Source organism: Hippichthys cyanospilos, chromosome 22, assembly GCF_059441005.1.
Source record: "Hippichthys cyanospilos isolate Australia breed blue-spotted pipefish chromosome 22, RoL_Hcya_1.0, whole genome shotgun sequence".
Taxonomy (NCBI): domain Eukaryota; kingdom Metazoa; phylum Chordata; class Actinopteri; order Syngnathiformes; family Syngnathidae; genus Hippichthys; species Hippichthys cyanospilos.
The window spans coordinates 6689978-6717500 of NC_142390.1; the positions used below are offsets into that span (position 1 = coordinate 6689978).

A 27523-nucleotide genomic window follows, 5' to 3' on the forward strand; every position below is an offset into this window, starting at 1 on the left:
TTTAAGTTGACAAAGTGAAAACGTGTTTTTAACTACAGTATTTCTACGTAGTTTTCAAGTAGGACATAATATTTAACATTTTACTGCCGGATGAATGAGTTTAGAATGTTTTTAAGGCATCAGCTCATAAACAAGTTTGTGTTAAAAAAATAATAAAAATAAAATAAATCACAAACACGCTGCAGTTTTATCATCCAGCGCTTGGATTTTATTATAAAAGTCAACAGACCAGTTCCCTCTCAACAACTTAAATTATGTGGACCGTAGGAACTTCATGTTGCAACATACAATTCTTTGTTACTTAAAAAAATAAAACATTCAAACGTGCTTCTTCTCATAAGTGTGAAGAACAAACTTGAAAATACAGACCACCAAAAAAACCACATATAAACATAAAAAATATACAGATTGATAATAACAATTTAAAGCTACAAATACATTCTTTTACCAAAAGAGAAGACAGGAAGCAGACAATCAGTAAAAGCAAGCACTTTGGTCTCCTTCAAATGCACACAATGAATAATATTGTTAGCAACATGCTAACACATCAACTATTCGTCAGCATTTCAATTTGATGAGTGACGCAAATTATCCACTTAATGTTTTTCTGTGTGTTTAAAGTGCATTTGTTTTCAATAAACCATCTTACAAGCTAATACTGACGCATGTAAACCCGAGCAAACCCCGGTTTCCGATGTGTTGTTTTCACGCGGCTCAGAGGGAAAATATGAACGTAAAAATACTGTCGAACCAACCGTTGATTGAAATGGGCACATAAAAACAAATAACATGAGTGAATTAAAAACGCGAGGGGGAAAAAAAAAGTCATTTTGTGTTCATTTACTGTTCAGACCTCCATGTTTGTAGTCTTCCAGTTAGCATCTTCTAGCTTCAGTTTCCTTTCTAATTCTTTTCTTTGCGGTCATTAGATTCATGTTGACGTATTAGGAAATTGTACCGAACGTTGATGTGTTGAAAACTGGAACTTTGTATGACACTGGCGAACACGTTTTTTTGTTGGGTTGAGCTGTGTCCATCAAATATTTGGATGCGGTATCCAAAACGGATCTTCTCCAACATGCCAATTTTCATTTTAACCTTTTTTTTAATTGTTCCCCAGTGTTATCACACGCTAACAGAACACTTGAGTAACTTAAAGCAAGAATAAAAAATAAGCACAATAAAGTGGACCTTCAAACGTTGGACTGAGCTGAGAACAAACAAAAGTAATGCGATAACATATTCATGATAAAAATAAAATAATTTAGGCTCTAGCGAGCAACGTGTGATGTCATAAATAGTAAAGTTAAATAAAAGTGAGAACACTGAGCGGGTATATAGCTTGTTGAAGGTCAAAGATCTCTGATGATACGTCGTGGTCGTTTTCTTCAGTCATCTTAAATGTCACGACTTGATTTTCCACAGCTGCGCATAGTCACACACACGTGTTACACACATGCAGGGGGGGGGGCATATTTTACCCGGCTCACCTTCAAGTTGAATCCTAAAAGGTCCGAAATGACTCCCGAGACAGCAGACAGGATGACCACCTGGGTGATGTTGTATAGCAGGGGGTTCATGGTCAGACCGTAAAGCCGGAATGGACTATCCAGCTCCTGTAAGACCGCAAAAAAAAAAAAAAAAAAAGCATCACTCCTGTGCAATTTATGGAGTGATCCATTGAGAAGATCATGTGACACCTTGAGGAGTTTGGTTGCCAGTTTTAAGACGTTGTTGACGAGCGTCAGCTCTTCCTTCTTGTTGGGCTTCTTCTCCATCTTGAGATACAAGTTGATCTGATACACACACATACAATCAGTACTATGAAAGGACCACACAAGTTTGGTCGTAGGAAAAAGAAGTGACTAGAGTGAAATGTCCCACTGCATGTGAAAGCACCACGTTGGTGGCGACTCTAATGCTGGAGTCAAAATAACTGACTAGCGTTTGTTTTTTTTTTTAAACGTGCTTAATCAGATTGATTGGGGGAAAAAAAAAAAGTCAACACACTACTTGATAGAAAAAAAAAAATACATATACAGTGGGCCCCCGGTTTACGAACTCCCTGTTTTACGAATTTTTCATCTTACGAACGTGGACGGCGGCGTTTTTTGTCCCCCTCTTACGCACAAACCTTTCGTCTCACGAACAATCCAACATGCCGGTCAGTGTGTCTGCACTATTTTTTTCGCGTTGCTACATCAAAAAAAATAACTGTTCTCGCATGTCACAAAACACAGATATGCTATTGGTCTTATAAGGTCACAGTCACGGTCTCAGTCACGGAGATGCCGATATGCTATTGGTCGATTAAGTTCACAGTCACGATCTCAGTCACGGAGATGCCGATATGCCATTGGCTGGCGTCACATCAATCACAGAAATGCCGATATGCTATTGGCCGAACGCCTTCATCTAGCTTGATGGCACAGCTGGTCGGTATGTTGTGAAAACTTTGCAAACTTTATCTGTTAGACATGGCTTCTAAAATTGCTAGCGGCAGTAAAGGAAGAAGAAGATGATGACAATAGAAACCAAGCAGGAGATAATAAAAAAAAAATACAAAGAAAGCGCACGGAGTATGGCCGTAACCGCTCGGCAATCTTCTAAGGGCAAGACTTTCCTTGCCGGGGGACGGACCTCGCTCGACAACAAAATGGAGAGGCTTCCTCTATTATGGATTAAAGAGAAGGAAATCGCCGGTGATATGTTCTAGTTTGAGAAAAGTTCCCGTTTAAGAAAATAAATAAATTCTGCGGGTTGGTCTCTGCTCCCCTCCGCCTCCACCCAGCTCAAGTCACGTCGCCCCAAAGGTAAATGTCATTTTTCCTTTGTATATTTATGTTACTTAATTTAACTGTACAGTAGATTATGTTACTACTTTTAATATGTGTATGAAGTCGTGATGTTTTCACCTAAGGTTTTTGCACGCATTCACGAATAACATAGGTTTGGATAAGGTTTGAAAAGCTTTCCCTCACCTGTTCAGTGAGCAAGATGGAGGTGTTGCTGTACTTCTTGCTGGTCTCCGAGCCCAGCGTGACAAACCTGAGCAGGAAGAGGGACAGGCTGGAACACCAGATGACCAACTCCCAGTTGTAGTGACACTCCAGGAAGGTGTCGTGCACATGCAGCAACTGTGCCGCATGGAAACATGGAAGAGTGTGAGCGCGGTCGTCATAGCGACAAGGGCGGGGAGCGCGCGCCGTCGTACGTTACCTGCGCGCAGCAGATGAAGACAACCGAGAGCGTTAAGAGAAAGGCTGAAGACACGATGACGTCCACGGAGCGTTGGGGGCCGCGACGCTGAAAAGTCAACAAATAACTTAAAAAAAAAATCTACCGTCATTATTTGATGACATATGGATATATGAATAAAGAAAATACTCAAATATGAAGGCAAACGATTAAAGTGATTTATAGGGGGGCAACAGTTACGAATTACAGTATGTAAATAGCCGATGACATGCTTTTTATGCCAAAAAAATAAATAAATCATAATTCATTAAATGATCAAGAAGCGCTGAATATTACTTTAAGGTATGAGCGTAGTGACAGCCACATCTTGATGTTCTGGACCTTCTTCAGTCGAAAATGAGGAACTTCCGATTTCCTGGCTCTTCGGGCTGAGGTCAGGTGACCAAACAGTTTGGCAAACAGCAGCCTCTGAAACAATAACAAAAAAAAAACTTTTAGTTCGAATGGATTGGACCTTATGCTTAGCATTTTTTTTTGTTTGTTTTTACTATTCCTATGAGCCAGCCAATTCATGCGTGTCCTCTGTCTTGTCCATTTTGTCAGGACAGCAAAAACAATTGAAAACACACAAGATATGATTGGAGAGAATGTCCTCTTGTGAGGACGCCAGGACTTAGTAGGGTCATTCTAAGCGTCCAAATATACAGACTAAAAACAAATCCTCACCACAATGGATAAAAATGAACAGGCTGGCAAGAAAGTATCGTACAATAACATTTACATATCCCTACAATACTATATATATGTACTAATATATATGTATACTAATATTTCATTGATCATTCCAATTAGAGGTGAGTGACCTCACCTGCTTGTAGGTCCTCTCCGCCACGCTCAGCAAGAAGAAGAAGAGCCAGATGAGGCACACCCGCACCATGAAGCTCAGCGTTACCATGGTGACCACCAGGGTGTCCGAGCCGGTGCCGCCCCCCAGCGCCACCGCCAACAGCTCGTTGGCCGACAGGATGGTCAGCTGATCTAAGTCGCGGTACTGGGCCAGTCTGATAACACAAATCGTATTCCACTTATTTGATGTAGTTTGTGTTTATTCCTGCAATTTTTTTCTTTTTTGACAGACGCTTGATAAAAACATACGTTTTTTTGTATGTTTGTTTTTTTACAAGCATTATTTCTATAGTTAACTCGGAAGTTATTGGAACGAACTGATATAGTGAAAGTAAAATATAGTATATGAATAGTATTAATTATTTCAACACTTTTATAATGGGAACCATTTATGGACCCTCGGAATTGCGTGTTATTTTTCAACAGTAATTCCTCAAAAAAAAAAACTACGATAAAATCAGCTTTGTTCAATTTTTCCCACAAACTAAATCGATAGCTAAAACGGAAGTTATTGAAAAGATCATTTATGGCCATTTATGGTCCTTCTGGGTTTAAATGTCCACCAAATGTTACGACGCCTCAAGAGTTCCCCTGACATATTTTGTCGTCGACGGCAGTGAATGGGAAAAAATTGGAGTCACCTGTAAGCAAAGGGAGTGAGTCCCAGTGTGACCGACACCATATTTCCAAACATCTGGTAACCGATTCCCGGAGTGTAAAGATTCACCTGGAACACACAAGCGTGTTAAGAGGTTTTTTTTTTTTTTTTTTAGGTGTTCAAGTCGAAACTGTGCGCTCACTCGGTTCATGATCATCCCGCTGATCTCCAGGACGGACATGTCGGCTTTCTTGCACTCGTTTCCCTCCCAGACGATGGCGCTGACTCGTTCCAGCCCCGGATTGGAGCTGTGCAGCCAGGGGGCGTGGCCCTAAGCAGAGGAAATGTTGGCTTCCAACAAGAAAGAGCAGTAAGCCGTTCAAATTTCCTGACCTGATGGAAAGGATCGTCTCTGTACTCCTTCTTGGTAGGAGGACATATTGGTGCGCCGCCTCCTTCTCCGTCTGTCAAGGAGGACAATTCTCAGTCGGCGCCAAAGTTTGCGCTGGGGGTTTTGTTTCAGGAGATCTCACAAATGTCTGACCCGTCTCGGAGGTGCAGGATGACCTGCACTCGGCGCAGTGCAAGAAGTCCTCCCAGAGCAGGTCCTCCGTCTCCGACTCGTGCCGAGTGCTCTCGGAGTCCTGAGTCCTCAGGCTGGAGCACCTGGAGCTGCAGCTGGTGCCCGACTTGGGAACGTCCTGATGGAAAAAAAAAAAAACAAACAAACAAAAAAACCTCCTAAGGCGCTAGTCAAAACATTCAGTGCCAAGGTCAAGTTTGAGGAGACATTAAACCCATTAAAAAGCCAGCCTTTTCATTTATGTCCATTCATTCTGAGCCATTGGAGCTACCCTACTAAGTCCTAGTGTCCTCACTAAGGGACATCATGGCTTTTCCAATCTTGTCTCATGTGTTTGGCTGGGATGCAATTAACTTTGATTTTTTGCTGAGATAAAATGGACACATGAATTCTGGAAGTAAGAGGATAAGTTAGGATATTTAGCAGAAGTATGTGTGCGGCATAAATGAAACGTTAAAAATGATATTTGTAATATTTATGAATTAAGGGTCGGAAAATTGGTATCAGGCATGCTTTTATCGGTCACATTTAAAACCGAAAATGAAAAAAATGGGTGCGGGCCAATCGGAGGGAACCTCTTGATGAAAAAGCAAATTTTACAGGGGAGCCATGAAAAACCACGAAGCGACATTGAAGACAGTGATGCGGTCTCAGTACATTTTTTTCCAACACCATTTTCTACAAAATGGACCATTTCGAAAACAGAATAAAACTGACCTTCGGCTTCCAACAAAAAAAAACACCCACAAAAAAATGTTCGCAAAGACAAAAGGTTTGCATCAAAATCAAAACAGAGTAAAACTGTCGGCATTCTATTGTGTCGCCACGGCGACTAGTTTACCTCGGCGTCATAGTGCTTCTTGTAGTGCTTGCTCTTGCGGTTCCGCAGCGCGCAGTCGGAGTGGAGTCTCTCCACTCCCCTGCGGAGGGCCATGTAAGACGCCTCGGGGTCCTCCTCGCTGGAGGCCTCGTCCGACGCCGGCTCCTGCGGGACGGCGCCGAGCGGCGGGGTCAGGGGCCGGCGGGCGTCGGCGCGGGGCGCCGGGCGGCTCACCTTGGCGGCGGCGGAGGCGCGCGAGGGCGGGGCTCGCGCCTCGTCCAGCCGCTTGAAGAGTTGCCAGCGCTGCTCGTGCTGCGGCTGCAGCCCCTCCTCGCTGCTGCGGGCCGTCACGCGCCCGTCAAGAGACACGTAACCGTTATCCGTTTCCGTCGACTTGTCCATGGACAGCTTGGACTTCTTGGACCTGCGGACGGGACCGTCAGCGATGGGAGTTCCTTCTACCGATTGAAGCGAGGGCGGACGGAAGAAAAGGACCGGCTCGAAAAAGACCAAGGGGAAGAAATACACACCCAGCTTTACAAAGATCATGCCAGAAATCGTGGAAGAGAGCGCCCAGGCTGTTTTTGGCGCCGGCCGGAAAGGAGTGCGGCGGTAGCGGCGTTGGCGCCCCCTCCTGTGTGTTATCAGTAGTGCTAGAGCCTTCGCCTTCCCTATGCACCTCCATCTGAGAGGCCTTCCTCAACTTCCTTCAGTCGGAAAAGAAGAAGACACGCTTAGGAGCCTTGCGCACAAAACCCATTTGGATCCTGTCGGAATTTATTCTGTTTGATCTAGAGCAAATCAAGAGCAACAGAGAAAAAAAACAAAACACAGCTTCTGTAAATGTAGACTACGTGCTTCTTTTTTGTAATTAATGCCGCTTTCAGAAGTGATGATTAAAGAAACGTCATTAACCGTTTTTTATTTAGAGCCATTGTTGCAATTCCGTATAAAAGCAGACCGGATTACGTTTGGTGGTGAATTAAAACAAGAGATTCCAAAGGTTCAAAAAGGTTGCTGAGTGAAACTTAATGTTTCAATGCAATTTATGCGCAGTAATTTTACTATTTGTTGCAATAATCAATCCTTTCTTGTTCTTGGTTTAAAAATATATTGCAATGTGTTACAGCTTTAAACCAAGAGTGCCATCTAGAGGGAAAAAAAAAAAAATCCCATGAGCCCTCCCGATATGTGTGTGTGTAGAAACTTCAGAGCAACACAAATTCCGAAAGTAAGAATGGAAACACGCCCAAAACACACAAATTAGAGTCAAACTCAAAGCAATGATGTATTTATCATGGAGAGTACTGATCCCCGATTTTAGAGTCATTTTCAGTTGGCAAGTGGCAAAACGTGTTTGATAAAAAATATTAAGAGAATTAGGTTACAATGAAATCCCTCCATGACAAATGAAAAGGGAGAAAAAAAAACGTTTGTGAGGTCATCACCTGCGCCTCTTGCCGCCGATGCCGGAGGCCGGCTTGGGCGTCCTGGTGGACACGATCTGACAGTGCACGGTGCCAAGAAGAAGCATGAGCCAGATGGCGCCAAACACCTCGGTGGCGGGGATCCCGTGAGGCTGCGGGATGGCGGCGTACAGGAGCGCCGCCGCCACTGCCCAAAAAAAATTTGATTAATCAATTAATCCGATTTGAACTCTTTTTGAGCCAAAATTAAATGTATTTGTTCGAGTCCTGTTGAATATTTATAAACCTGGTCAGTATATTGTATGTTCTATACTCCTATGAATATATATAGATTTCTCTTATCTATTTATGTCTACGAATAGATGTCTAATCCGACTGGCGTTTTAGTGGACGGACCTTGCAAGAGATAGAGAGCCAGCAGCAAAAGGAAGATTGATCTAGAGGTGACCTGGATCCACCATCGATAGAAGAAGGGGAAGAAGACCACGCGCACGATGCCCTTGCGAGTCAGCGAGGTCCACGGACTCTCCGGTTTGGCCTTGGCGAAGGCCGAGCCTCGGGAAGGAAACGCAAGAAGATCAATGTTGGGTTTTGGGGATCACGCGTGCCATGCGGCTTAGGCATCTTCTCACCTCGAACCAGGTCCACATCGATGAGGTCTGGCTTGACGTGGCCCGTCTTCTTTGGCTTGTTCCTCAGGCCCTAGGAGTAGAAAGTAAAAAGTCAGTGGGGGCGCATTAAAAAAAAAAAAATTAGGAGGCACACCGTGCTTTCTACAAGCTCTACTTGCATTCCTCCTGAACTATTTGCATCATGGTGTAAATGACAAAATGCCCTTTGACCTCATGACAACTTTGGTCAAGTCAAAAAGTCCCTCATTACTCGAGGGATTCTTTTGTCCATAAATCCGATTCTTATAAACAGCATGAGTCTGCTTCCATACAGGACTAAAATATTTCCACTTGAGAGCGAAATTCTGAGCATGTGCCCAATTTTAGGTCTTCAAATGATGAATGCTTTCCCAAAAATATTATTTGAGGGGAGATGATTAGCTGTGGATTAATCGTTGCGCCTCTAAATAATTCAAATTACAAGTCTGTGCTGCACAGTGAAATTTTTAAGCAAATCTTGACACTATATATAGAAAATATTCATAACAAGACTATACTATTTACAATCAAGTCAAAAATTGCATTCCACTACATTGTGATGTCGATTTGAATTGCATTACTTGTGCAACCCTACCTTGAATGTGTTGTTTTTTTTGTGTTTTTTTTTTTGGGTGACACACATCTACCAAGCCACACCGAGCACGTGTTGGGAATGAGTTGCAGAATACATACTGTACATAGAAAACACACTTCACATGCACGTTTGAGTCACATCTGATCTATGAACTCGTACAATCGCGCGGGGTGCGTTTCCAAAAATTCCCGCGCTCATTGAAATCTGCGCAGTAGAGCTGTAACATATTTAACTTATTTATTAATAAATATATCAATTTTTTTTAATTTTGTTTGCCTTTGTTACCCTTCTTTTAAAGCTTTTTTTTTCTTTTCATTAATAAATAAATAAATAAGAAAGCATTTTTTTGGTTTAGTCCAACTTAGGAGGAAAAATAAAAAAAAACTAGCAAGGTAAACCAACAATCAATAAATCAATGAAAATTGATGCTGTAGAGCACAGGTGTCGAACTCAAGTCCCGGTGGCCAGACTCGGTCCGCCACATCAGTTTCGGAGCCGCGAAATGTAGATTTGGGGGGGGGGGGGGGGGGGGGATTTAGCATTTTTTGTTCACAATCTGTTTTGAACAGTTTTTGAACAGCTGTGTGAGGAACGCAAGGTGCAAGTGAAATTTAATGGATTTTCTTTGCCATTTGATTTGTTTTTCAATCACTATCAAGAGGGAATAAAAAAAGTTAAGTTTATAAACGAAAATCCGCAATCTAACGAAGCCGTGACAACTGAGATTTCGCAAGAGAACGATGAAAAAAAAAAAAATTACAAATACTTGCTTTAAAATTTTTCCTGAATGTGTGCAAAATGTGCAATTCTTGAAATAAAATGACATCCATCTTTGTGTTTAGCGGCGTGACTCTCCCTGGGTTCAGCTGCTTTACCTTGCGGCCGACCCGAGCAAGTAGATGGATAGCTCATTGGCAAAGGATTTATATTGGCACGAGAGTTCAAAAGAGCCTGTGTTCTTATCTGCGAGCTATTCATGGACTCTTATCTTTCCAATGGCCATTGAGCCGTGTCAAAAACATCTCAGTCGATTCTAGATTGCCCTACTTGGATGAATTATTTGCCGTATGGGATCAAATGGCAAGAAAAAAAGAACCCTGCTTGTTTTTTTTTGTTTTTTTAAACATACAGCTGCACACAACTGTGTCCCTGGAACGCCTTGTATTTTTTTTTTTTTAAAGCGTGGGGTTAACACAGCAAACACAGGCTTGTCAGGGGCCGAGATGGACCAATCACAGTCCGGCTAAGTCTAGGCCGTGGGTGAGCGCACGTGCACTGTGCTGGCCAAATACTCACCAACGCTATAAACTGAAGAGGAGGACGATTGACAGGGAGGATGGGTGAAGATGAAGAGCAGGAAGTGGGGTAGAAAGGAAATGGTTAAAAAAAAAAGAAGAACAAACACTAGACAAGAGCAAAGATGAGAGGGAACAGACAGAAAAGGAAAATAATGATTGCAAGGTGGCAGCAATAACGGGGGGAAGATCACCTTTATTTCTCGCTGCTCCACCGACTTCTCCCATATCTGCTGGTCATAGGCGCCAATCTGTAACAAACACAATCAGATTCTACATGAAAAAATACAAATAAAAATAAATATATATATATATAAAATAAAGACATAAAATAAAAAAAAAAATATATATATATACATATATATAAATACATAAAATTAAAAAAAAAAATATATATATATATATAAAATAAATATAAAGTAAAATAAAAAAAAAATATATATATATATATATATAAAATAAAGACATAAAATAAAATATATATACATGTATATAAATACATAAAATTATAAAAAAAAATATATATATATATATAAAGCAAAAAAAAAAAAATGTGTATATATGTATATGTGTATATATGTATATATATATATATATATATATATATATATATATATATATATTTTCCCCCAACTTAAGCATCATTAAACACATTTTTTTAAGTATTTTCAAGTGTGGACAAAGGAGTGTCTAAAAATAGCTGGTACCTAAAGAGTAAAACAAACTTTTTATTGCATTTTCAATGAGTTAGTTAAACCACCCATCGAGCATTCAGCCTTTGGTTTAAATGTGTTGTTACATGTCTTCTTTTATTTGATTTGTTGAGTAATCAACAAATCGAACAAATGATTAAAAGAATGGTGAGCTGTTGGCCCAAATTGCCACAAGCATCTTGAATCAACATGTTTGCCAAGGTCAAATTAAGTTCACCCATAAAGATGGCGGCTCATTAAGTTAAACGTGAAATTCCTGCCTTTTTTTTTTTTGTCCGTGTGTACACAAAATACACGTGACATTGTTTGACAACAGTGATTAATTGTATGTATACACACACACACACACACACACACACAAAGAGTGGGTGTGAGCGCTAACACATGCGAGCGGCACCTGTCAGGTGTTACCGTGGGAACGACATAAGTGGCATAGCTTCAAACGCGACAACAATCAAAGCGACTACTTTTCTAAGGCATTACATCAAACAATTGAGTGTTTGTCCGTGGAAATGTTGATTTTTTTTTTATGAAGCACAAGGACAAAAATAGGTCAAAGTTGGCCAGTTTGTAGACGAGCTAGCATGACGCTCCTCACACGACTTTGACAGCCGAGGAATTAGCCGTGGCTTCATCCTCTTAAATTCCCAGCTCAACGTTGACCTAATCACTTTCCGAGCGACGCGCGCTCTTTGTTCGACGGTTGCCATTGGCGCGCCGAGATTCAATGCGGGGTGGCCACTGCGGCACTTGGTCGGGGTCGCCATGGCGACGCAGGGAGGGAGCCAAGGGAAAGGTGCGGGGGGGTGATGTAACATAAGCAAGCCAAGGGCCCAGCGTTAAATGCAGCAGACTACTGACGTTGATGAGGAGCCGCAACAATCGTCTGGGATTTACAATCAACTCACTGACTGCCAATGACGGCGATAGACGTGAAAAACTCTTGATGTAGCTTTTTGCTAGAGTGAAGAATCTCTTAACGCCAATTCATTGGTGTGCAGATCCATCAGAGTATTGATGGAATTGATACTTAAGTCATTATCGATATGATATAGCCCCCCCAAAAAATTTTTTGTGTATGCACACGAGAATAGGGCTGTCACTGTCAAATATTTTAGCAATCAATTATTGTTTTTTATTCCAATAATTCACTAACGTCTTCTTTTGCACTCAAGTGGATAGCAAACAAATTTTTAATCATCTAGAGACTGTTATTTACATTGTTTAGTCATAAACTAAAAAAAAGTTTTAAAATGTACACGTGGGGGAATGATGTCATATTCAGAAACCTTTTCAAACCGATTCAGTCACTGGCTTGGTCATCGTTTTCCCAAGGTAAAATCAAAGGATTTATTTCGATTAAACACAAAATATAACTTTCACAAGGAACTAAGTAAAGCAGATCAAACTTGGTATGGATTGATATCAAAAGGTTCGCGATTTACAATTAATCGGTTGAGCCCTATGCATGGCGCTGATGATGAAATGCACAGAATTATTTTCTCAAAAAATACCGTGCTAATTATGGCAGAAGCCCGAGGGAGCAAACAAACTGGGAGGAATTTGGGTCAGATGGCTGGCTGCTTGGGGCCTGAGGATTAACCCTTGCTTTGTTTCCACCATGTGATCATGGTAACGCACGTGTGTGTTTGACCTAGTTTTACTTTTGTCAGGTGTGTGTCAACTGCTTTCCAAGATCCAGTCAATGAATTTCAGCCAGGAAGGCCTCTTCCTGCAATTCAACTATTTCAAGTAGAACCTCAAATTTCAGGTTGCACGATGCGTAAATCGAGCACTAAAGCCTTCCATTACTTAAGAACGCAATTAATGGTTTTTTTAGGTCATGAAGGACTAAAATAACTTCTTCAATGCCAAGGACGTATTTTTACGTTTTTTTAAGACATTCAGACCCAGATACTTCAGTATCGATTTAGCATTTAGGTGTCTGGAAGTTAATATCTTTAATGTACTATATTTTCCACACTATAAGGCGCACCCTCAAGTAATAATAACTCAAATAATAACTCTAAACTCTCAATAGCATAATAACTCTATTACAATATGAGCAACCTTGTTCAACTGTAAACACACAAAAGAAACAGGTCAAGCTTACTTTATCTACGAATCTCAATATTGATCCATATATAAGGCGCACCTGATAAGGCGCACTATCAGCTTTTTAAAAAAAATTAAGGCTTTTAGGTGCGCCTTATAGTGCGGAAAATACTGTACTTAAGTTTCCATTGTGTACTTAAGTATCTGGAATTCAAAGGGTTTTGAAAAAAATGTGAAAATACGTCCGTGGCATCGAAGGAGTTAATTGATTTAAGTAATTATGGTAAAAACTTAAGACATACTAAAAAAAAAAAAAAAAAAAAGATTATTTGAGGTGAAGCACTAAACTAATTGATTATTCCAAGCACACAAGTATTAGGCACTCAATTACTTTAGGTAATCGATTACTTAAGGCAATTGCGTGCCATTGGTAACTAAGCACCAAGGTAATGGATTACTTTAGGTTATGACGTGCTAAAGCAATTGAGACTTAAGGTAATCAGGCACTAAAGTAATTGATTACTCTGGTTAAGTAAGGTACTAAAGTAAATATTTTCATACTCTAGTAATTTTTTTGACCTTAGTATATTGATTACTTTAATAATTGATTACTTTAGTATCTAATTTATTTAGGACCAGACAGTTTTAGACCCTCCTTCAGCCAAACGCTTGAAAGAATATTTTAAAAAATATATTAAAAAAAAAAAAACTCCTCAGTGTCATCTCATACGGCGATGCAATGCAGTTAGCTGAGAAGTCTGTGACAGGAAACGGTTTCATTTTTAAAAAGCATGAGTCATGTTGACACACGTTGCCAAGCTGAGGAGGAAAATAAAGAGGACGGCCAGCCGGGTGAGGTACAAGTAAGGTGAGCGCTGCGAGCCGCCGGGGGAGGAAGGTCAGCGGGGGTTGGGGGGGGATGGAAAACCAGCGGCGGATCCGATATCGGAAACCACGGAACAAGACGACATTCAACACCGACTTGCTGCGACGTTTTGTGTTGGGAACGCGTTTGCGCCAAAGTATTGGGACACATCTCATTTATAATCAATGACTTCATCAACAGAGGTTGGAAGAGAATCATTTCACTGCCTTTGACGGCGATAGACGTCAAAGATTCATTTTTACTTATTAGGCAGTAGGGCTGCAAAATTTATCGAATTTTAATACCGATCACGATATCGGCTGCCACGATTAAGCTGATCCTCTGCGATATTAACGTTTAAAAAGCTGACACCATGTCAAATCAAGCACTGTATCATCCTACCAACAGGGGGCAATGTTTCCCACATGTTTAAGGTTTTGCTTTTCTCACCCTATTATTTACCAGTCTGAAATATTGTTGCGTTTCTCACCTGATACCTAATATATATTGTGCTATCTGTCAATTGAGACCCATTTTGAAAAATCCGAATAAATAAAATTGGAATAAATTCGGTTTGAAATGACTGAAAAAGGCGCTTGATTAAAATTTGCTTGAAAGTAAATAATGTGCTTGGTTCTAAGTAGGTTTCATTTTCATTTTCTCGGCAAGTTAGCCGTGTTGCCCTGTGTTTTTGCCATTATTTACATTATTTATTCATTTTAATTTATTAATATTATTATTATCATTATTATTTGTAAATATCAAGCCTTGAAGCCTTGTTTATATACTGCTTGTTTTAAAAAAAAAAGAGCAATAAATAGATATGTTTGACCAAACATGATTTCAATACTGACCAAAATAATTGTGATTATTATTTTGGCCATAATCGTGCGGCCGTAGTCGGCAGCGAATATGTAAACCCGTGCACTGCCATTGACAGCTATAGACGTCAAAGATCTATTTTAGCTAGATTAGCAGTGAGTAAGTTAACGCATTCACTGCCAGATGGAGTTAAAAAGAAAAAAAAAGAAGTTTCTCAGTCAAAGATCAGCAAACGTCAACCGTTGCCATCAGAGCATCTTCTTACCTTTTTCTGGTACCACACCACGGCATCTTTCACTTTGGAAGCCATTTACATGTCACCTCTCGCCGGCTGGGGCATTTTAGACTGGAAGTGGAAAGAAATAAATTATATCACACGGGAGGCAGAGCAAGCGAGGAAGATGAGAGCGAGGGACCAATGGGAGCGCGCACACACAGCGGAGGCAGGTGTGTCCTGACTAATAATGCAAGGGACAGGGAGGGACTGGCAGGCGGGTGCACGCATGCAGTTGTAACATGTTTGTTGAAAAAAAACGGCACTATTTGTGGTTGCACTTGATCATATAACAAATGACAATAAAATGTTGCAGCCAGCTCCACCCTTGACAATAAGGCGTTGACGCCCAATTGCCGGATTGCTGCGCACAAGACATGTCATTCATGACAGGTACATTCTTTCTTTTTTTTTTTTTTTACTTGGTACATATGAAAGAGAAACAAGGTAGAGAATTTGCCACAGGTGCAAGGTCTCACACACTTCCACCTTTGCTGCTGTGTCCACAGCAGGTGCCAAATGCTGGATCTCCAACTGAGATGATGTCACACATTTTAAAGGCAGTCTGGGCTTTGTGCTAAAGCCCACACAAAGCTATGTGAGAAGCTACAAGCAAATTTGAGAAATACTGTGTCTGTGTGTGGCTCCTTTTGACCCTCTGCTCTTCTCATGAAATGTTTTCCTCTCCGGCCGTCGAGAGTCTCACGCCGTGAGTCAGCAGTGACGCATTTTCGAGTGTGCCGCAGATAAGCGTGATCAAGTCGATGTTGAGTGGCTCAGAGACATTTTCGCACAAGGGAAGACGTTTATAGCAACAGGAAGAATGTCTAGGCAGAATTTGCCAAAAGTTAATACCCTCCATCTGAAGGCAGTCACAGTTATGTAGGGCCGCAACAAACAATTATTTCAATAGAATAAAATAGAATAAAACAGAAAAGTATGCTTTTATTTCACTGTAAAGGAAATACACAATGAAATTGGGAGCGTTGCTTGGATTGGTGCATATTAACACCTTGAGAACTTTCAATATGCCATGATGCCATCCCTTTAAAATGCTTGCAAATGGAGGTTGAGGCGCACACTATAGGTGTCAAATTTAGCCCATGTCATGGTCATTTACTGCCATCCAAATATGGAAATATTGCCAATTTTGGACATATCAAAAACCCGATGATTTATCATGCATTTCCCACGATTTTTGGATTAATCCTTTCATCGACAACTTGCGAACCGGGCGCACTAGAAATTTTTGTGTTGCTAGCGGCCAACAACGACATTTGCCAGCCTTTCAATGACTTCGATGATTGGCTTAGCCTGGACTAACATACTGCAAAAGTCTTCAAAAGTCATAATAGGTTGCCGTCGCTCCTCCGTGGCGGAGGGCGGTAAGGCTTGACACTCGATGCGAGAAGGCCCGGGATAGGGGGAGGGGGGCAGGTAGGGTGGGGGAGGGGGCAGGCAGAGTACGTAGGACGGGGGGGGGGGGGGGGGGGGGGGGGGGTTAAAGGGCCTGTATCATAAAAATTTGGTGGAGCTTTTAACCATTACAGTGCTATTTATTACTCTAACACCCCCCCAAATTATTCCTTGCTTATTGTATGCGCTCAGCAAAGGCAGGAAACATTATGATGATAGAAGGATTGGGGAGGAGACAGTCAAATAAACAGCAGTGTTTCATTTATTAGTCACAAATACCTGCAATTATTTTCGGCCGATGATTGAAGGGGTGTAATCAGACAGCAGATTAATCCATCAGGCCATAGTTAGGCCTTGGATAGTATTTGGCATTTATTTTTGGATTTAAAAGGCAAAAGAACAGAAGCAGTTGCCTCAAATCTACATCGTAAAACACTGCCTAATATGGCCTCAAACGGCAGATTAGCTGCAGGGTGCACTGAAGCTCATAATTTCAGAGGGAAAACAGGGCTGGACAAAAAAAAGAAAAAAAACCCCTCAACATTCCCAAAATACACTGTGGCTTTGCAATGTGTATTTTGGGAAGCAGACACAAGTCACTGGACACCAAAGACTTACTGGACACCAAAGACACACTAGCCAGGTCCATGATGATGGTAATATGTTGAAAAAGAAGAATTCATTCAAGAGAGGGAAAAAAAAAAAAACTGCTGTGCACACATTTAGAAGGCCGTTAAAAGGACGAAAATCATCACTAGCCTGGGGAAGAAGGTTACAAAATATTTAAGAAAGGACACAAATAGGGTAGAGGGAATATTCTACTGACATGCAAAGCGGCTCATATTTTGAATATTGAAAACATGCAAACATGTGTCTACCAAATAAAACATGCGCAAGGTCAACTAGGATTCAAAAAAATAAAGTCAACAAGTACCTAATAATAAAATAATGAAGCATTTAAGGTTCCAATTTGGATAAAAACATGAACGTAGAGCTTGTTGCCACGTATGATGTGCAACCGAGCTGCACCTTCTGTCTCCCTCCCCGTGGGTGCTCTATATTTCATGACGGGTGCCCGTTACAGCTTGGAAAAAGCGCCAGGATGCCAAATCAAGGCTGGACACACACACACACACACACACACACACACACATCCCCACTGAAGCTACGCAGGGCTAAATGCGGACACATTGTGCAGCACGCCACATTTTCAAATTGGCATGTTCCTTCCTCTTAGCTGTGCGTGTCTGCCTTCACCGCATGAAAAAGAAGTATTGGAACAGTCGTGACACGGAAGTAAAGTGAAAATTGAAGAAAACGGCACCAGTGAAGACTTTCTCCGAGAGTGTCCCTCAATCCATTATCACTTAAAAAAGTGCAATGAAATACTATACATGTCAAATTCTCGGAAAACAGCCAAAGGTTGCGAGAAGGCCAGTGAACGCTTCAAGATAAGCAAAACCATAACAAGTAATGTATGAGAGATACGCCTTGGTACACTTATTGCACTCCCAAATTTGAATATTCTGATTAAAAATAATAATTAAAATGAATCTGCTACAATCATAGGTGTCGAACTCCAGTCCTCGAGGGCCGGTATCCTGCAGGTTTAACGGTTTTCTCTCCTGATTCAATATAATTAGCTAATTAGCAAGCTCTGGGGGAGCTTGAAAATGATCCTAATCAGGTACGTAAACTTTCAATTATTTTGTCCATGTAGCAGCTACATGGACAAAATAATTGAAAGTTTAATTCTGAAATTAATTGTTCGTTGCAGCTTTGTGTTAATGTTTCTGGGTGAGGGGGGAGGCAAAAAATTACTCATTAAAACAACATATGGGATGTTGTAGTTCTTAACCGTGATTATCAGACAGCATCCGAAACGGGTCAAAGCGGTGACACAAAGCGGGAAAAAAAAGATGCTTCATTCACACTTTAAACATCTGCGGCTGGATGATGTAACTGTAATGCAGCAAGTGATGTAACCAGCTCTGCGGGGCGGCGGGCTCACTCAGCCGAGCATCCGAGGTCACCGACAACCCAAGACGACAAGATGGAACCCTCAATCGCAATCTATTCCTGATTGTATCCATGGCAACCAGCATCGGATGCCAATCTTACACCTTGCACGGCGTTGACAACTTAACATGTTTTCCCCTAAGTCTCGCCTCCCATCTGTCAACAAGGCATCAACACACCCAGGTCGTTCGACATTCTTTGACGAACGAATCATTGAGGAGCCGTCCTGTCACCTTCTGACCCCACCTTTCAAAGAATGCTCTCGGAAGGCTTCTAGTAAAAGTCAAGGTTGACGAAGATAAAGGATTTTACACTAACCTTGGGAAGATAGGCTTAAACTTGAGTTGCATTTCATCTCTGCTTGAGAACTAAATATCAATATAGAAGAGGCAAAGTTGCCCCATGTGAGCAAAGTCAGGACAACGTGTCAGATCAAAGTAATATATAAGGAGCAAGTGGGAAATACAAATGTAAACAATTGAAGCATTTTGCTGGTTTTTAAAGCGCTGTGGTGGTTTTTATTTCAACGAGAAACACAAATGCTACGTGAAGTTCTCCTTTATAGGCTTTATAAGCGTTTTAACGTTTCATGACACTTACAAGCTAACGTGAATTTGCCCCCTACGAAAATGAGGCTAGCTTGAAAGCTAACTAGCCACACAAGCTATGCTACCGGCGGCCACAAAGAGCCCCCCCGCCGTTCCCCCCACAACTCGCCTCAGACATGCCGCTCACGGGGGCTGCAGCGCCCTTACCTCTCCGACGGTCAGGACGGGACGAAAAAGAAAAAGCTTGACGGAGCGCGGGGTCGGGGAGCTAGGCAGCCCGGTCCATGGTGTGCTGCTCCCAGGCAGGTCTTCCAATCGTTCAGCTCCTCCACATCTGAGTGACGAGCAATGCAAAAATACAAGTTCGGTTCACTCGTCCCGACCGTAAAGCCCCGCTCAAAGGCGCCTCCACATTTTTAGCGATCTAATTTTGCTTTTGAAGAAAACAATTACATGTCGTATAATTTTGCCAGAGTGCGATTCGCATCCGGAATAACGTTTTGCCTTTGTAAACCTCTTTATTAAAAATGCACAAAATGGTCAGGAAAAATAACATTGTCTCCCTCTAGTGGATATCTCAAGTCAATGCAGGTCCGAAATTGCTCTGCGTCACAAGCACATGGTATACGGCTAAACCAGTTGCGTGTTGCAAGCAAACGGCAGCCAATCGGAATGAAGTGGGCGTGGCGAGCGCAGATAACGGATCCACTTTCTCTTTTCCATCTTTCAACTAGCGTCAACAATAATCCCACGGAGAAATAATCAAACTTTTGAATAAAGAAATATTCTAACAGTCAAAATGTAGGCCATGCAGGAAAAGGTAGAGGCTTCTCACCGATGTAGCAAAACGCTAACGTGAGTAAACCGTCCGCGGTTAGTTTCATGCTAATGCGCTATCAAAGCTAACTATGCTAGCCGACGTGCTAACGACGTCGAATAGATTTAAAATGTAATTTCGTGGTAGGTGTTGACATATTGTCTACTGCAACCATTTCCAACGAAAATGCGTTTGTGTCAATGCACCTGGCGTATAGTTCCATTCTAGCCTTTTGGTCTCCTGCCGTACCCTGACAAGATGTCTCTGGCTCAGAGGGTCTTGCTGACCTGGGTCTTCACCCTGGTCTTCCTCATCATGCTTGTACTCAAACTGGATGGGAAGGTAGCACATCATGAGTACATCTCTACAGAATATACTTGGAAACAAATGAATATAATAACGCGAATTTAATGTGTACTTTAGGTGCAATGGAACTGGTTCCTCATCTTCCTGCCGGTGTGGGTCTTTGACGGCATCCTGCTCCTCATGCTCAGCATCAAGATGGCCGGTCGCTGCAAGCCTGGTTTTGACCCGCACAACGGCTCGCCGGACCTGCGTCTACGCGCCTGGTACCTGGCGGCCATGCTGCTCAAGCTGGCCTTCTGCCTCACGCTGTGCGCAAAGCTGGAGAAGCTTGCAGAGGTGAAGCTCACTTTGGTATGCATCCCGCTGTGGGCCATGCTTTTAGGAGCTTTGGTGGAGCTGGGCCTCAATATCTTTCCTGAAAGAAGAGAGGCCTGAAAAACATTTCATGAGCTTGGATTCCACTCCAAAAAGTTTTCATCTGACTGATTGTATTCTTGCAAGACTACTGTGAAGTGTGAAAAATACACTGGATTTTTTTTTTCCATATGTTGCTACTTGGTGATTTGCAATTATGCACAAGCTCGATTATTATGTCCTAAATCAAGTACTGTATTCAGTAGTTGAAGTTACACATTCTCGAGTTGGCTCAAACCACCAAAATGTGACGTATTGGTTAGAAAAGACCCTGAATTTAATGAACAAAGAATGGATTCTATATAATTTATCAAGTGGAGCTTTGTGGAGCACCTGTTTTACAATTTTAGTCCTCAAGATAGAACTCTTGGTTTAAAGAGACACACAAGTACAGTGAAAATGTAATTTTTAAAAAAAGTGCTTCATAAAGTTTGTCCATCGCTATTAAATATGTCCTAAATTGTCAATGCATTATTTTGCACTGTCCTGTTTTTCAGATGATAATGATTCTCCTGGAAATAAATGATGATTCTGCACTGAAAATGGTCTTCTACAGTCACTCCACCAAAACTACTACACAGAAATGTTACACATAAAAGTAGCTAAGGCCAGCGGTTCTCAAATAGGAGTAAAAGTACTAATGGGGAATGTGAGATTTTAACACCGTTTCTGCAGGAAATGCTATACTGTTAAATAACAGGAACAGTGCAGATTTCTTTTCAAATTAAGAGCAAATTAATTGGAACAGATGAATCAGAAATAAACATGTTATCCCCCTTAAAATGTCACGTGACCCCTTTCACACAGAAGTAGACCAAACATCAACAGAGAAAAAATAAGCTATAAAAAAAGACATTTGACTTGACGGATAATAACCAGAAGAATACATTTCATCCTCTGAGCCTTTTTATTAATTTGGCTCTTATTTATTTAAAGTAGAAACCTTTCTACGTGTTTGTCTTTACAAAACCTCTTATGTACATTACAGTGCTGACAGTTGAAAACAAAATGGCTGAAAAAAAAAAACCCACACACAAAAAACAAGTCCCTGATGACTTTCTACTATCAATGGTAGTTTGTCAAAAAAAAAAAAAACAGAAAGATCATGTCAGGACCCCAAGACGTTTGATAAAAAAAAAAAAATCGTGAAGCCTTCCATGTAGAAGTGAAGCATTAGCTTAAATTTTAGATTTTTTTTGCCAAAAACTGCAAAACTAAATGGCGGAAAATGCAGCTCAGCTGAGCCGCTAACCATTTTTTTAAGGCTCTGGTCTAATTTTCCAGTGGGGGGGGGTTAAAAAAAAAAAACACACACAACAACAAAGTCTCTGTGTGAACATTCCATGGTTTCCAGTTGAGAACAGGCACTGGGGAAATGTCGTGGGCTACATTAGTAAGTGGGGAGGAAGAAACCAGAAACATTCCACGACCGTGTGACAAACCACACACACGCACGACAAATTGCTGCAACGTTTGCGAGCAGGATGTCCGTCACTTTTGGAAGCCAGTAGCCAACATTCAAACTGAGTTCTTAAAAAAAAAAAAAGTCTTGGAAGACCATGTTATTGGGAAGCGCAGGCAGGCGGCACACAAGACGTATGTTGCCCTATTACAATTGAGGATTTTTTCCCATTTGAATGATGATTTAAAAATGACAGCATGGTAGCGCTGATAAAACGCTGGGTTGTTTTCCCCAAAACCATCTGCTGAGGAGCTTATTGAATTTTGAGATCCAATGATTATTCGTCAATTATTTTCAATGAAACGTTTGTAAACAGGAAATTGTCCAAATCCTCTGAGATTTCAACCTCTTATCAGTTTCTCTGAAAGCAACGATCAATATTTTAGCCATTTTTTGCCTAACCGAACAAGTGCACAAAGCTATAATAAAAGAGAAGTAGGAATGGGCTTGTAGCAATACGATGTAAATAATCGCCTTATTTCCCGGTATCAGTACTCACAATGGTAACTTAAGCTAGCGTTAGTCTTTCCCTTGTGGCAGCTTTAAAAAAGTCGAAATTAGAAAAAAAAAATTGCCCTTATTTTGATGTAATTCCAAGAAAAAATATTTGCGATGTAAGGGGCTTCCTTGAAAATCATTTGTCATTTTTGGAGGGGAAATCTGATGTATCAGAAGTACAGTCGGCCCCCGGCTTACGAGCACCCTGATTTACGAACAATTCGCCTTACGAGCGTGGATCAGGGAGATTTTTGGATCAGGGAGATTTTTGTCCTCCGCTTACGAACAACCTCTCGCCTTACGAGCAATTCGACATGCCGGCCATTGAGTATGTAGAAATGTTCTCGTTTAATTGCGTCAATAATATCAACAGTAGCGACATCATCAATCATCAGTAGATACTTGTGGCAGTAACGTGAACGCTATTGGTCTTACAACGTCACACTGACTGTCTCACTCACGGTGTCTAAATATATTACCATTTAAGTGTAGTGTTTGTACAGCTAAAGGGAAAAACGGCTGACATGAAATTAAATGTGCCGATTGCAGGACAAAGAATTGTCATTGGTTTAAATGTGTGTTTTTTTTTAAATTAATTGTCAATACATTCCAACCGTTTAAAAAAAAAGTGCGAATAATTATCAGTCAGTCACGGAGATGCGAATATGCTATTGGTCGATTAAGGTCACCCGGTCTCACTCGCGGAGATGCTATTGGCCGGCGTCACACGTCAATCACAGAAATGCCGATATGCTATTGGCCGAACGCCTTTATCTAGCTTGATGGGACAGGATGGAAGGAAGGAGAGAAAATTAGTGAAAAACGGAATGTTGTGAAGACTTTGCAAACTTTATCTGTTAGACATAGCTTCTAAAATTACTAGCAGCGGTAAAGAAAGAAATAAGAGGATGATGTTTTAGTATCTGCGTGATTTGCACCCTGACTGAAAGAGTTACTGTAACACTGTAAGACCAATAGCATATCTATCGCCGTGTCAACTTTGAGCGTTAGACTCTGCCCCCCTCTGCTTACACCCAGCTCAAGTCTCGTCGTTTCAAAAGGTAAAAGCTATTTGTCCATTGTATTTATTATATAATGTAAGTGTACAGCAGATTATGTCACTCAATTTTAATATATGTATACAGTGTGTCTTTTTACCTAAGGCTTCGGCGCGCGTTGCACGCATTCACGAATTAACATGGGTTTGGATTGCCCGCTATACGAGCAATTCGAGATACGAGCGTAGCCGCTGAACGGATTAAGTTCGTAACCCGGGGGCCCACTGTACTAGTATTGATCCTGGAGTTGAGTACCTGATACCGGTATCGGTTTGATAAAAAGTGGTATTGAACATCCCTATAAAAATATGTTTGTACTGATTCTCTATTGTTTTTTTTTTCAGTTTTTGAATGTTTGGGTTTAAAAAAAAAAAACCCAATCAGGGTCACTTTATAAGAGTGTATGAACACAAACAAACAAAAGTTTCTCATTGGTCGAGCTCCTTGGTATAAGACAAGATGGCAACAGCTGAATTAAGAGGCAACACTCGATGATGTAAAAAATCCATTAAAAAAAATCGTGAAATCTCAGGAGGAAGCGTTATCGCCGTGACGTAAGGTAGTCTCAGCCATTGTATTACATCAGGACAACACTTATTGTGTAAGATGGTGGTTTTGTTTCCTAAACAGTCTGGCGCACAACGTGGAAGCTGCAATGTTGTACAGTAACAACGTCATCCTTGAAAAAAAAAAAAGAGACTGGACGTACCTGTTTTGTAACACTTTTCACGCCGCACGGGGACTTCCTAAATACCACGCGTGCGCACTCCCCTTGTGTACAAACGAGCTGCACAATCTAAAAGGGAAAGTGTTAAGCCAACCACTTTTCTTTTTACATCATTTCACAAAACAACCCAAAGGGAATCTGTACATTTTCACCTGGAAAACAAATCGTTAGGTACACAACCTGTATCAACTCTGCTCCTCCTCCTGATTGGGGGGGAGGGGGGGAGGCGGCGGCGGGGGAGGCGGGGACTCCGAAGACGAGGGCGGAGGCGGGGGAGGTGGGGTGAAGGTGTGGGATGGAGGATGGGGAGGCGGGGCCGGTGGGACGGGGAGCTGGCAGGGAGGGGGAGGGTGGTGAGGAAAATGCTGGGAGGGGAGGAAGTAGTGGGAGGGGTAGAACTGGTGGGGGGACATGAGAGGGGGCATTTGGGGGTAGTAATGCTGGGACTGGGTGGTGGCGTCCCCAGGGTGGGGCGGATGCAGGTGCATCTGGCTGAGGTGAATGGGATGGGGGGGCGGCACCTGACCGAGGAAGGGGGGAAGATTCTGGTGCGAGGCGAGGGGGTGTCTGTGGGGGAGATGGGAGTGAGGCAGGAAGGAAGGAGGGAGCATTTGGGGGAGGTGATGCGGAGGCGGCATGGGGGGAGGATATTGCTGCACGTGGTGTGCGTGCGCAAACGTCCGGGGGCTCGGGTCTGCACCGTGAGTCCACTTTTCCGCCTGCGCGTGAGTCCGCGTGTCGCCGCGGGAACCCAGGTGGGCGTGGAACTCCGAGGAAGTGGGAGTCCGTCTGTCGGCTTCCGCGTTGAAGCACGACGAGTCTTTGTCCTTCCGAGGGGAGGGGGCCAGCCGGGAAGACGCGGAATCCGAGGAAGGGTGCGTTTGAGATTCGGGCGCCGGCTTGGGACTGTGTAACGAAGACGACGAGGAGGACGGCGAAGGGCTGGCGGCCGCCGACGTGTGACGTAGAGACGCCGACTGCGGGGAGGAGGAAGTCTTTGGGGACAAAGGGGACGGGCTGGAAGACGGCGCGGCGGCGCAAGCCGGACGATGTTGATGATGACGATGGTGGAAATGGTGAATAGGTTTTTTCGTGGATTTTGCATCAGGAGAGTTAGAACCAGGTGATGGGGGGTTGTTGATTTTCGGAAGCTCTGCTTTGATTTCAGCGGGAGGCGGCTGCGCACGTTCGAGGCTCCCGTTATCCTCGCCGACCTCATTCACCTTCGGTTTGTCGCCGGCGGTCAATTTGGAGTCCACCGAGCAAGGTGGCGAGGACAAAACCGGCGAAGGAGGATGAGGAAGATGCTCCGCTGTTAGCAACGTCCTGGCTGCACCCTCTTCCTCCTCCGCTTCTTCTTCCTTAGCCTTGGTCCCTTCCATGATGTCCAGCTCCTCCTCTTCCTCCTTCACCTCCTCCTCTTCCTGGCCACCCTGCTCATATTGCCTCAAGCGGACGTGCCAGGCCAAGCTGCACACGGCCGACACGGTCTTGAACTGGTGGACCACGTTGCGCGGGATGAAGTAGACGTCGTCGTGACACAGGCGGATGCGGGCGTAGCGGATGCCCTCCCGACGGAGCTGGTTCAGCTTGGCGTCGTCCACCCACTGCACACACTGAAAGGCAAAACCATGCAGGATTGCTTCACTAAAAATCAACACTACGGTACATAGATACCTCATTACAGAACTTCAAATAAAGATGATCTGATTAAAAAAAAATAATCTAAAAATAGACCAAAATAAATGACTTATTAGATAGGTTGTACACACTGGTGTCATTATTTACAGTGATCCCCCCTACTTCGCGGACACCCCCGCGAATTCTGAAACCCGCGAAGTAGGGTTTCAGTTCCTAGATTTCTATGTACGCCCCAATATAGCCGCAGTAACCATAAACAATCTTTTTTTTTTGTATTTTTTACGTATTTTATTTCCTTTATCCTACTACTTAACATTACATTATCCTTATTAACATTATTGCATATTCATTAAATAACTAATATTACTTAGTTTGTTGAGAATTTGTTCTCTGGACTGGTTATCTGCACCAAGACTCCGGTGAAAGAGTACGCAAGTCATCACGTTGAACTTCACATTTATTTTGGCTCATGTATGGTGTATCATATAGTATCTGTTGAATAATAAATCAACAACAATCTTAAAGTCAGTAAACTAACATATAAACACAATCTATGAATTTACTGTATTTTTAGCCGACGTTAGCGGGTTAGCAGCAACTAACAACAACGACTAACAATAAAGTGCAACCTCTATACAAACGAACACATAAACAGAATAAACACTCATCGCTTACTAAACATAGGCAGTAGCGTGCGTTATCAACATAAATGATAATAAACTATAAATATGAGCGTAGTTGTCATTCATTGCGTCACCGTAACGAGCCGAATGACGCACAGAGAACGTAAAACAGGAAACGGAAATGCAACGCGACCCCACAAATTAAAAGCATGCATTTCAAAATAAGATAAAAGCGTCACGAACTCTTAACACTTGAATAGTTCTTAACATAGTTATTAACTAATATTACTTAGTTATTTGATGAATACAGTACTATATAATGTGCTTTTTTTTTTACTTTTTTCAATTTTTTTAGATTTTTGCGCATTTTTTAAATTATTTTTTATTTTGAAATATTTTTAATTTTTCCCGGAAAAACCCGCAAAGTACTGAGACCGCGATATCTGAGACCGCAAAGTAGGAGGGATCACTGTATTACATAAATCTCAACCACAACTGCATGTCCTTAAAAATACATGTATATTGAAATGTATTGCGTTCATTCAAAACAAATAATAAGATTGCACTGGTTAGAACACACCTGAGAATGATGTTTGCAAACTACACACATAACACTCCTGGCTATTTTATTTATTCTATCATGTGGAAACTTAGCCAGCTAACTTAGCCTAGCATAGCTTTGTCCCTGCGGACAAATTCATCTTATCAACACATCGCGAAGCAGCATTTATGTGCCTGTCTAATAATTGGCCTCAGAAGTTAATGTAGATTTAAAGTCAATCGACGCAGTACAACCTTTAGCCAGCAGGTGGAAGCATACAACAGGACATAAAATGGTTGATAGTGGAGAAAGTGTGTGCGCTGAAGACCTGAGAAAGCGGAGGCTCGTACAGATCCAACTGCAGCCGCTGAACCACGTACGGGAAATCAGCAGCGTGGAAGCACACCACGTCTTTGGTCACGCGAGGAGGCTCCAAGCTGCAAAGGCACAACTCGCGTCAGCACGCCGCTTCATCAAACCAAAACCAAAAAGAAGGCGTACCCTTCTTTGTAGCACACAGCCTTGAGCACGCCCACCGCCGCTGTGGTCTGCCGTTCGAACCCCTGGCCGATGTGGTCGGCGTGAGCCCGGGTCCGGTCCTCGAAGAGCATCTCTCTTGGCTCGCTGGTCCTGGGCAGGGACTGGAGGAGGT

The 27523-nt window shown here is 42.2% G+C and overlaps 3 protein-coding genes across 6 annotated transcripts in view; 1 reads left to right on the plus strand and 2 right to left on the minus strand.

Moving 5' to 3' along the window:
- Positions 1-185: 185 nt before the first annotated feature.
- On the minus strand, positions 186-19293 carry phtf2 (putative homeodomain transcription factor 2). 3 transcript variants are annotated; one of them, XM_088406723.1, is made up of 21 exons: positions 18992-19292; positions 14793-14873; positions 10267-10323; positions 10074-10085; positions 8165-8234; positions 7929-8087; positions 7554-7719; positions 6636-6812; positions 6340-6529; positions 6127-6270; positions 5247-5403; positions 5096-5166; positions 4905-5033; positions 4746-4831; positions 4067-4259; positions 3535-3666; positions 3220-3306; positions 2982-3137; positions 1701-1796; positions 1491-1616; positions 186-1425 (listed from the first exon to the last, which is right to left on the minus strand). In XM_088406723.1, exons 2-21 carry the CDS (start codon positions 14835-14837, stop codon positions 1405-1407), a joined length of 2274 nt encoding a protein of 757 aa, XP_088262849.1. In that variant the 5' UTR covers positions 14838-14873; positions 18992-19292; the 3' UTR covers positions 186-1404. The 3 variants fall into 3 exon arrangements, with proteins under 3 accessions (XP_088262849.1, XP_088262847.1, XP_088262848.1); XM_088406721.1 differs by having other exon boundaries at positions 6127-6529; positions 18992-19293; XM_088406722.1 differs by lacking the exon at positions 10074-10085 and having other exon boundaries at positions 6127-6529; positions 18992-19293.
- A 176-nt stretch (positions 19294-19469) lies between these two features.
- Positions 19470-20864, plus strand: LOC148405680 (transmembrane protein 60-like). 2 transcript variants are annotated; one of them, XM_088406054.1, is made up of 3 exons: positions 19470-19639; positions 19819-19943; positions 20025-20864. In XM_088406054.1, exons 2-3 carry the CDS (start codon positions 19860-19862, stop codon positions 20340-20342), a joined length of 402 nt encoding a protein of 133 aa, XP_088262180.1. In that variant the 5' UTR covers positions 19470-19639; positions 19819-19859; the 3' UTR covers positions 20343-20864. The 2 variants fall into 2 exon arrangements, with proteins under 2 accessions (XP_088262180.1, XP_088262181.1); XM_088406055.1 differs by having other exon boundaries at positions 19830-19943.
- Positions 20865-21209: 345 nt separating this feature from the next.
- Positions 21210-27523, minus strand: part of LOC148405681 (uncharacterized) — a 21462-nt gene continuing 15148 nt past the window's right edge. The window contains exons 7-9 of the mRNA XM_088406048.1: positions 27373-27523; positions 27200-27308; positions 21210-25682 (exon numbers count right to left, since the gene is read on the minus strand). The exon at positions 27373-27523 is cut by the window's right edge and continues 20 nt beyond it. Coding sequence (XP_088262174.1) covers positions 24252-25682; positions 27200-27308; positions 27373-27523 — 1691 coding nt within the window. The 3' untranslated portion in view covers positions 21210-24251. The remainder of the gene's footprint in view (positions 25683-27199; positions 27309-27372) is intronic.

Excerpts from the sequence above, each read along its gene's own strand:
- LOC148405680 (XM_088406054.1), top strand. The coding sequence starts at position 19,860 with ATGTCTCTGGCTCAGAGGGTCTTGCTGACCTGGGTCTTCACCCTGGTC. Across the intron at positions 19,944-20,024 it reads TACTCAAACTGGATGGGAAG|GTGCAATGGAACTGGTTCCT; the intron begins GTAGCACATCAT and ends TGTGTACTTTAG.
- phtf2 (XM_088406721.1), bottom strand. The coding sequence starts at position 14,837 with ATGGCTTCCAAAGTGAAAGATGCCGTGGTGTGGTACCAGAAAAAG. Across the intron at positions 10,324-14,792 it reads TGGTGTGGTACCAGAAAAAG|ATTGGCGCCTATGACCAGCA; the intron begins GTAAGAAGATGC and ends TGTTTGTTACAG. Across the intron at positions 1,617-1,700 it reads TGGCAACCAAACTCCTCAAG|GAGCTGGATAGTCCATTCCG; the intron begins GTGTCACATGAT and ends GCGGTCTTACAG.